The sequence below is a fragment of the Sinocyclocheilus rhinocerous genome, unplaced genomic scaffold (assembly GCF_001515625.1).
Source record: "Sinocyclocheilus rhinocerous isolate Xijiao unplaced genomic scaffold, SAMN03320098_v1.1 scaffold1588, whole genome shotgun sequence".
Lineage (NCBI taxonomy): Eukaryota > Metazoa > Chordata > Actinopteri > Cypriniformes > Cyprinidae > Sinocyclocheilus > Sinocyclocheilus rhinocerous.
The window spans coordinates 944,054-954,837 of record NW_015648510.1 but is presented as its reverse complement, the minus strand read 5'-3'; the positions used below and the strand labels follow the sequence as shown (position 1 = coordinate 954,837).

The window sequence follows — 10,784 nt, the reverse complement described above, 5'->3', positions numbered from 1 at the left end:
GTTACGCCTTCTTTCTTTGCGTGAACATTTGGGCGGCGTTATGCAAATCTTCCCACACAGTGACGTAGACATGTGGGGGCGTGTTTAAACGAGCCGTTTTAGGAGGGCGTGGACCAGTCTTAGCTTTTATAAAGAATATCTCTTTGCTTTTGAGACTTTAGTCTTTGCAACTTTAGGGATCTTATCTATTCACGAACAGCTTGTAAATCGCATCATATGACCCCTTTAAAGCCACGTCAATCAAACACTTCAGAACTGTATCAAGCCACTTCCACAATGAATAGCACGTCCTGTACTTTCTCATTCAGCATGCCACTTATGTACAAACAATGCAACAAGCCAAAACAAACTGGAATTGTACTATTTTTTTCTCTATAACTATCTTCGCAAAAGAATGATACAAATTGCAAGAGTCATTTTTAACAGTTGAACTGAGTCCTAATCTGACAAATTAATTGATTACTCACTGCGTGCAGTATGACGCTGAAGAAGAAAAAAAAACAGTATTGTGATGAATTCAATTATGGTGCATATTTTGCATCTTTATTGCAATCCTTTTTTTTTTTTCCATTTCTTTTTTTTTTTTTTTTTTTAAACGTCTTTGGAGAACCAAACATCTATTCAAAGCACCTTCACCAGACAACAGCAGTAACAACTCACTTTTTCAGGCCGCACCCACGATGCCCTGGGCTGCGGTTGTTGTCATTGTCATCAAAATCATTGTCGTCGCCATGGTAATCGTCGTCCTTCTCAGAGCTGCCACGGCGGTTCCGGATGTGCAGGGGGACGTAACCAGGCGTGGGTCCAAACAATTTCAACTCACCCTGACCCAAGAGACTCTTTTCTCCACAGTAGCAGAAGGCACAGAGCTTTTCTCTGAGGGACACGAGAAGAGATAAGAGAAATTACTTTTCAGACTTTCAACTATTCGATTAGAAACATAATCCACGTAAACATAAGTACACAAATGCAGACGTGAATGCCTGGCCAGCATTGCAAGTGCATGCTTCCATTTTGCATGCTTACTATATAGTGCAATGCTAAGAATGCAATGTGCAACTTGCGATGTTATGAATTCCATTGACACATTTTATATGGCAAAGAAAACTGAATTTGACCTTTCATAGCCAGAAGCGCTTACATTCAAGTACTTGGGTAGAGTGTTTTGCCCCAAGTCATTAAGCAGTTCCGCATCCAATCCTCACTGTTTTATTTGTCCAACAATCTGACTAGTCAGGGGTTCACAGTCCATGCCCCAGTGCCCCAGACTGGGAGACCATACTCAAATAGGATAACGGGAGAGCATATAACATCCTTGGATGGCTCTGACGGTGAAATCACACCCCAAATCAGTCAAATGACAAGAGTTCCTAATCAACCTACAACTGCCATCTTTGTTCAAACACTGGCTGAAAGCTAGAGCAGCATGATACAGCGTAATAAAATATACATTGTCATTTGGCCTAATGTGAAAGTCATTGTGATAGTGAAGGCTGCAATTAAATTTGTAAATATGCAAAATTAAATATATTGCATAGAGCCTTGGTTCATTTACCTGGAATGAAGACAGATTTTGGCCCAGTAGATCCAGAATTTTCAGTTTTGGTCAAGACTTTTCACTTTTGTTGTATTATTGACAAAACTATGCAAAAAATAAATGAAATAAATTACCCAACTGCCTCATTTTCGAGTAAATTAATTGCCATCTTGATGCAAAAGTGGAGCCATGCATGTTCTTGTACAGATGTCACCCTGAGAAACAATTAGTAACTAAACTGCACTGAAATGTAACTACTTTGTTGTAGTTAAACACATGGTCGCCAGTCTAAACATTCATGATTTTTTTGGTTGTTTTTTGTTATTGGGCTTCTCAGCTAGAGTATTTGTATTTAATTGTATTTGCTGACAATATTTTGCTCATAAACATTGTGATTGTGGGAAATCTTCGTGAAATGTCATATAACTGTCAGCGCATTCTCATTAGAGTTCATTTATTTTCTCAAACACTATTTATCTGTTTGTTGTGCGGCCCATGAGAGCTGCTGTCAGTGGGAGATGTGATGCACATGTAGTACTGGCTGAAGGGGGGTCTCTCTCCTCTCGCACATTTTGCAAATGGTACTGCACATTAGCGAGTGCACAATCTGTGCTAATTGGGAATCCAAAAGAGAGCACTCTCTCGCCCCCTCCTTTTACTAATGACAGCAGCAGGGTTTCAGCGGTCCCCTCCCCCCGACTCCACTGCTTTCTCTCAGTGTGCAAATAAAGCACACTAGCTGCGGCCATGCTTGTGTGCCAGTGTTGGCAACAGGATTCTGCTACTCTGCAAAATCCTGTAATTGGGATTTTCAACAATGTTATGTGTACGTTTTAAACTGAATTGTTACATATTATAATAATAATTACATTTTTAAATGTTAATGTCTCTAAAGAGCATGAAGTTTCTTATGCTCACCAAGACCAAAGACATAGTAAAACAGTAGGCTGATGTTGTGAAATATTATGTTTTAAAATAACTGTTTTACATTTTTTGTATCATATAAAATGTTACTTATTCCTGTGATGGCAAAGCTGCTATTCAACTGCAAAGCAATTTTCAGCAGCCTTTACAACAGTCTTCAGTGTCATATGATCTTTCAGAAATCATTTTAGTATGATGATTTGGTGCTCAAATTTTGGTTCAAAGAAACAACTTTTGACTGGCAGCATATGCGTGTTTCCCAACGGTGCAGGAAAAAAAAAAAGTTTGCATACACAAATCAGTTTTTCCATGACCCCTCGTGTCACCTGCAGTGTTTACCGAGCTTTGACTATTTAAAATAAATAAATATAAATATATATATAAATATATACACCACATGCATAATTATTAGGCACGTTGAATTTATCTTCAAGAATCTGGCAGTAAGTTTTAGAAGCTCATTTTTAGTCAATTCTGCAAGACAGACTTTTCAGGGATAGGAGATGGAATAAAAATGAGCTCCTAAAACTTACTGCCAGATTCTTGAAGATAAATTCTTCTAACAGTGGTACAAGAGGATGTGGTGCTGGTCCTTCAAGAGTCACTCTCAACTCATCTGTCCATAAAGCCTATAAAAAATTAGTCTTCATGTATTTCATAACACATCAGCATGTTATTCTTATTAAGTGAGGGTCATTTTTTAGGATTTTTTACCCAAGCAAAGTCTCTGAGAACCTGACTCCTTGTAATTCTGGAGATTCCAGGAAGGTTGCAGTTCTGGAAAATGGTGGTGCTTGAGACTAAATGTTTCCTGATGGTTTTACATCTAATTCTTCACATTAATTCTTAATTATTTTGCAGTTAACATGTGTCTTTTCTTCTCCACCTGTTTTTTTCTGACCCCGCTGTCCCAGTGAGCATTTTGCTGTCCAATGGTCATGTCTTAACTTTGCAATTTCTGTATTGCATTAGTTTAGAATATTTTTCATGGGGATTTAATCATTTTTGACTTTTCCGTCTGATTTAAACCTCTTTTTTGGCTCATTTTATCTGTAGAAGAAAACATGCATAATAATTCTGCACACCTGAATATAAGGAGTTTTTCTCTTCCAGCCTTCATGGACAATTATATATCACTTATAAATGATTAAATACAAAAGTAATAGAAGTTATTAAGATTTATGTGCTTTGGAATTGGTAAAATGTGCTTGAAAAAAAAAAAAGATCAGAATATCAACGTGCCTAATAATTATGCACGTGGTGTATAAATGTGTGTATACACACACAACATTTGTTACTTACAGTTATTATTTTGGAATAAATGTGAACTGTAATCTGTATGTACCTTGATAAGAAATATACTTTGCATTAATTAATGGAACATTCATTTAATTATGATTTTTTAATTTTTTTTAATTTAAATATTTAAACAGAAAAATGTGTCAACATTAAGTGAGAGTGGAACATGAAAACAGTGAGGACTTTTTTTCAGAACACCACTGCACCCCACTGACACAAACATACAGGCAACTAGAGGCTTTCTTTGACCTGACGTGCACTTCCTCTTTGTCTTCTAAAACCCTGCTGACCCTCCCTTGTACACTTTCTGCTGTCCAAACATTGTTCATCAGCGCACTGTATTTGTGCGAACTCTCTCACCCTCTTCAGGGCGACATTAAAAACTTGCTGCTCAACCTTTAAATGTACACATACGGGCAGCTTTAAGTCAGCCGAGAGAGAGAGAGAGTGTGTGTGTTAGGGGTTGAACGACTTCTGATTTTTTGAAGTCGACTTTTATGTGATGAAAGTCGAGTCAAAGTCGACTAGTCTCTGATGACGTCATTAATGAACAAATAAGTCTGGGGCTGTGACAAACACCTTGTGCACAGCTATGGCATATGACACAGCGATTTATTTGTCATTTGAACTGGAAAGAAACGGAGCGTGAATGTGGAATTCCTTCAAAGATTTCTTATAGGACCAGCGACTAGTCGACGTCAAGCTTAAAGCGTCATGGCAGAGCATTGAAGTCGACTAGTCGATTAGTCTATGCAACCCCTAGTGTGTGTGTGTGTGTGTGTTTGACACCAACCTAGTTTGGGCTTTTCTGGTGGTGGAGGCAGAGGAGCCAGCAGAGTCTTCAGACACGGAGCGATGGAAGAGCAGGGACAGAGGCCTCTCATCTCTGGGGCTGAGATCCAGTGGCTCAGGAAAATCATCATCCGTTTCTGGCTCCACCACATCTATGAATTCAAACAAGTCATTCACAATTTTAATATCATTTACACTAGGGGTGTGCAATATAAGATTGACATTAGATTAGATTGTGAATGGTTACAATGTCCATGATCTGCCATCATGAAGAGATCATTGGTATTGTGTTATAGTGCATTCTATCAGTTGCAGTTCTATGGCTTTTTTTAATGATTATTTTAGTTTTTGATTAATATTTCTATTGCAGTTACGTGGCTGCAGTTCTTTGGCACCACAAAAGTTTATTGTAAAATATATAGCATGCCAAATATCTGGAACGGTCGGCCGACTCGACATCACGTGGCTTGTCAGGTGTCATGACAAGCTACAGCCAATGAGAGAGCAAAGCATGGTTTGAGGTCACCAGAAGAAAAACAGCAGCAGCAACAGGGCTTAAAAAGTTTGGACAATAAATGGAGCAAAATTTTATTTTTTTTACAACAGATCATCGTACTAACAGCTTGCAGTGCCAATTTCTTCCTGACGTCCATTTTCAAATAAACAACTCCTGTTTCACGTGTTGTTTCGCGTCATGGCCATTCTGCTTCTCACGTGTGTTTTTGTGACAAAACGTGGTTTGGGGACCAGATAGAGCCGTTGGCTGATAGAGTTGTTGTCAGCTCGTGTAGTGTGTAACCCCCGGTTGTGGATCATTTACGTAGTGTGAACACCACATAACTTAAAAGATAGAAAATCAAGTCATGTAGTCTGAACAGCACAACGATCCGCTGTCATTTAAATTCGTGTAGTGTGAACTTGGCCTTACTGATGTAGAGAATAGCTCCCTTTGGAATGGATATATATAAACACACAATGCATGATTTTTTTTATGTTTAAAATCCACTCCCTTGGCTTGCTTGGATAAGATGTTTGAAATAAACTAGTACTGAAGGACAGAGAGGAGCTGCACACAATCTTAGACACAAATCTGGATTTGATCAATTACAGACTGTATATACTGTATATACTCCAAATACACCATGAATCATACTCAAAACTCAACACACACAAAATAATTATCAATAAGTGTTCCTACATTACCAGAAACACAAGCTGGTTTTCTGGGAACATTTTTATACACCCAGTGGATTGGTGGAAACAGTAGTATGAGTGAAGAATGTTGTCTTGCAGCACTATGACGTTCATATCTGTAAAGATGTCATCTGCTGGTGCTACATTAATGCAGTACAAGAAGAGCAGGCAGACAGCATGTACAATGACCCGCGAGGAAGACAAGGAATTGTCTATTAAACAGCAGTACTCAACTGTTTGCGCTTTTATAATTCTATAATTGCTATTATAATTGTATGAAAAAAGTGACCTAGACATTAGTATTTAGAATTATTATTATTATTATTTTTATTTTATTTTTTACAAAAAGTAATTGAGTAAATGACAAAACTATTATTTATTTTTTATTTTTTTAGTAAACGATTTCCTGAATTCTGGTGAATCAATACAAAACTCAACAATTTTACAATAATCTTATTCCCCACAGATGATATCAATCAAGAATACTGCAACATCTGCACTACCATTCAAATGTTTGGGGTCAGTAACTTTTTTTGTACGCTTGCCAAAGCTGCAGCAATATGTCACATGGCCATTCAGAAATCATTCTAATTTGCTGATTTGGGTCTTATTGTACACTCACAAACATATACTGTAAATATACATATATGTATATATATATATGATGATTTCTCCAGTTATATATGATTTCTCCAGTTCAAAGCAATAAGGAACAACATGTTTTTAAGAAATGTAGTGGAGTAGAAAGTATGGCATTATGCTTCAGAATGTAGCGAAGTAAAAGTTTCAAAATAAAAATACTATGACAAACTACAGATACCTAAAAAATGTACTTAAGTACAGTAATGAAGTAAAAATACTTAGTCACTGTCCACCACTGTCAAAAACAAATAAACCGTACTGACCCCAAATTTCTGAAGTACACCTGCAACAACATGACCTACAATACTGCATCTCAAAATTCTCTTTTCTCTCCCCTGTGGAAAGTGACACTTTGCTCTCTTGGAAAACAATGCAAAAAAAAAAAAAAACCCGTTCACATGCGTTTTACTACTATATAGTATAGTAATATAGTAATAATTTAGTACTTGCTCCTGTTTTATTGTTGGTTTCCTCTTTTCTGATTATTTGGAATGAGGAGAAAAAAATAAAAAAAAAAAAAAAAAACCCACACACAAATACGCCGTGTCACAAAAAGCCGCTGCAATGGAAGCCGTGGCCTTTAGATCAACCTTTAAAGGGATGAAAATGGCTCGTCTCATGGCAGACTTGCCCACACAGCACTTGTTAAAACGATGTTTCAAAAGACAGAACATTGTTTTTCCATTGCTCAAAAGAGCATTCATGTAAGTAGACATAAGAAACTGGGACCACAGAGGGCGGATGGGGTAGGGGGGGTGGTTAGGTGTGTGCCAAAGTTTGATGTACATTACTAAAGAAGATGAAAACGTATCAATGTGACATGAAGAATGACTACAAGCAGAATAAGTCATTTTCTCACCATGCACAACCTAAAAAACAAATTTAGCTCAATTGTGCCATTAACATCATCCAAGGATTTTGAAAAAAAAAAAAAAGGCTTAGTGCTTCAAAATGTTTACAGATATAGCTATATATTGAAACAACAGTTATCTATACATTTTCTCAATAAATGGTAATAAATACAATTTACAATACAATATAATTTCATTTCATATCAGGAAATATAGGAAAATAAAGCGGGTTTAATCCAAAGAGCTCCTAACGAATTTTAGAATTGTTATGTGAGAATATAAATAAAGACACCACTGTAGATATGGAAATTGTCATACATTATACAGTGAAATACTGATGATAAGAAATGTTTAAGCAGCAAATTAGCATATTAGAATGATTTATGAAACATGTGACACTGAACACTAGAGCTTTGCCACTGCAGTAATAAATTAAATATATATATACTCTATATATTTAAATAGAAAACATTTATTTTAAAATCATAATATTTTACAATACTACTGTTTTTATTGGATTTTTTTTATCAAATAAATGCAGCCTTGGTGAGCACAAGAGATTTCTTTCAAAAAGAGACAGACATAGACAGAATTTCTTCAGAAGTTTAGGACAGTGTGTAATTATTTTACAATTGTATTCGCATTAGTACATTTTATTAAAAGGGGAAAAAAAGAGAACGATCTCAAATTTACAACAATGAATAAATCGAAGCTTGGGGCTTTGGAATGAGACAAAAAAAAAAAAAGATGGAAATTGTCATACATTATACAGTGAAATACTGATGATAAGAAATGTTTAAGCAGCAAATTAGCATATTAGAATGATTTATGAAACATGTGACACTGAACACTAGAGCTTTGCCACTGCAGTAATAAATTAAATATATATATACTCTATATATTTAAATAGAAAACATTTATTTTAAAATCATAATATTTTACAATACTACTGTTTTTATTGGATTTTTTTTATCAAATAAATGCAGCCTTGGTGAGCACAAGAGATTTCTTTCAAAAAGAGACAGACATAGACAGAATTTCTTCAGAAGTTTAGGACAGTGTGTAATTATTTTACAATTGTATTCGCATTAGTACATTTTATTAAAAGGGGAAAAAAAGAGAACGATCTCAAATTTACAACAATGAATAAATCGAAGCTTGGGGCTTTGGAATGAGACAAAAAAAAAAAAAGTCTTACAAAAATACATTTCGTAAGAAGTATTTGGAGTCGGAATTACATGTTTGCACTTTTGGGTTGATAGACTGAGGGTTATTCTGACTCTGTGTCATCCCCTTTGGGCAGTTTTGGGTTGTTGTGACATTAAGTGCTGCAAAATGAAAAAAAAAAAAAAAAACTTTCAGCCACTGAAGTGTGTGCAGCATCTTTATTTTAGTGCTGCTTCTTACAGTCTAGACACAAAACTACATCTACAGCTTAATAAAAACAGGCCTTTGTTACTAGAGGAAAAAAAATAAAATAAAATAATATCAAGCAATAATTCTGTTCACCCTTAGAAAATCCTACAGCCCAGAGCAGGAATACTTTTGTGTAATGATTAGTAGGAAATGACTGATCTCGTTGAAGATTTCATGGAAAAAATCTTCTAGAGTCTAGGTTGGAGAATGGTCACAGTTTTATATACAGTATATATATATATATATATATATATATTATAGAAAATATATATTAGCATTATAGTAAAATATGTGTTTTTTTTAATGTATTAATGTAAATCTATTTTAAAGGTAGTACAACACAACTGTATCTTCTCATGTATAAATACTTTGTACATTGAATAAATTATGTTTTGTTATTTTTGTAATTAACATCTATTTATTTAAACAAATTAAAAAGAGTACAACAAAAAAAAAGACTCTGTATTTATATAAAAACTATCATCTTGCCGCTTTTATACTTCCTGTTTTCACAAAATATTATTATTGGAATGGATATAGGGAAAAAAACAAAAAACATCAGGATCCATAAAGAAGAGTTCCCTGACCTTGCCATTTTGGCCAGATGTCACATCCTCTAGATCTAATGAAAAAAAAAAAAAAAAAACTTTCAGCCACTGAAGTGTGTGCAGCATCTTTATTTTAGTGCTGCTTCTTACAGTCTAGACACAAAACTACATCTACAGCTTAATAAAAACAGGCCTTTGTTACTAGAGGAAAAAAAATAAAATAAAATAATATCAAGCAATAATTCTGTTCACCCTTAGAAAATCCTACAGCCCAGAGCAGGAATACTTTTGTGTAATGATTAGTAGGAAATGACTGATCTCGTTGAAGATTTCATGGAAAAAATCTTCTAGAGTCTAGGTTGGAGAATGGTCACAGTTTAGACCACCCTCATACTAGGAAGAGCAGGAAACACTAATGTGCTAATGTCACAAATTAATGGAGTGCACAAAATAGAAAGAGTCATGATGACGGATACTGCAAAAATAGTAGCCTCAGACAACGCAAACATGGAACATTCACGACTGCTTAATGCATACTGCATGTAAAACTGACAAGAGCTTTCTCCAAATGGCACAATCAAATCTGAAGCCCATAAACCTATTAAATAAGGCAGCGGCTATTTGCACTAAGTGTAAATAGCAATTTGATGTTATTTACACTAAGTGAAAATAGCATATTTTCTTAGCGATAGATGCCATTTACACTAAGTGCAAATAGTGATGGATTCTATTTACACCATGTTAAAATAGCAGGATTTTTTGCTATTTATACTACTTAATGCAAATAGTGGCAATTATCTGCACCTTAGTATTGTAGTACATAGGGCCGTGCAAAAAATCTAATGCGATTTTCATGCACATCTCGTCAGTAAAGCCGCTTCTGGTGATTAGTAGTAAATCTCCAGCACGTGCTTTCAGATGGAGCGGCATTTACTACACGGAGCCGTAGTTCACTGACAAGCTACACAAAATCGGCAATGAATCGCATTCGATTTTTGCCCAGCCCTAGTAGCACATTATAAAACAGTATGCAATAATAACGTATTGAGTGTAAATTATAATTTTAATTCAAATTATTAAATGGATGCCACCTTATTGGGACAAAAAAACCCTCCCTACACCTTCCCTAACCCTACCCGATACTTTATTTTCAACTTTTTGATTATTTCCTTCTTTTTTATTGAAAATAAATGCCTTTCCGATGTGATATGAGATTTGAAAAGGGAGGAAAAAAAGTTCGGCAAAAGGTGGGTTCGAACCCGGGTCGATCGGGTCAAAAAGACTGCAATACACATTTTATCATCTTTGCCACTGGTGCTAATGTTTTACAGCCGTCTTTTGTAGTGTTGACTAGCCCAATCACAGGTTGTTGGGCGGAGTTAGTGTGAATAGCCTGTGCCAACAAGGCAGGCTATTTGCACTTAGTGTAAATAGACACTCCGCGATAATATTAACTAGCCTTTTTGGGAACAAAATCCTCTCTGGGTCAAAATGACCGAAACACAACATGAGGATGTTGTTGCTTGTTATGTCATGGCTGGTTCAGACAAAAATGGTTATATCTAGTCACATTGTGTTTTG

At 35.6% G+C, this 10,784-nt stretch overlaps 1 protein-coding gene across 6 annotated transcripts in view; it reads right to left on the bottom strand.

The window, feature by feature from the left end:
- Window positions 1-10,784, bottom strand: part of LOC107709778 (histone-lysine N-methyltransferase 2C-like) — a 157,194-nt gene that overhangs the window by 91,804 nt on the left and 54,606 nt on the right. For all 6 annotated transcript variants that reach the window (XM_016514393.1, XM_016514395.1, XM_016514397.1 and 3 more), the window contains exons 4-5: window positions 4,554-4,704; window positions 661-876 (exon numbers count right to left, since the gene is read on the bottom strand). In XM_016514393.1, coding sequence (XP_016369879.1) covers window positions 661-876; window positions 4,554-4,704 — 367 coding nt within the window. The remainder of the gene's footprint in view (window positions 1-660; window positions 877-4,553; window positions 4,705-10,784) is intronic.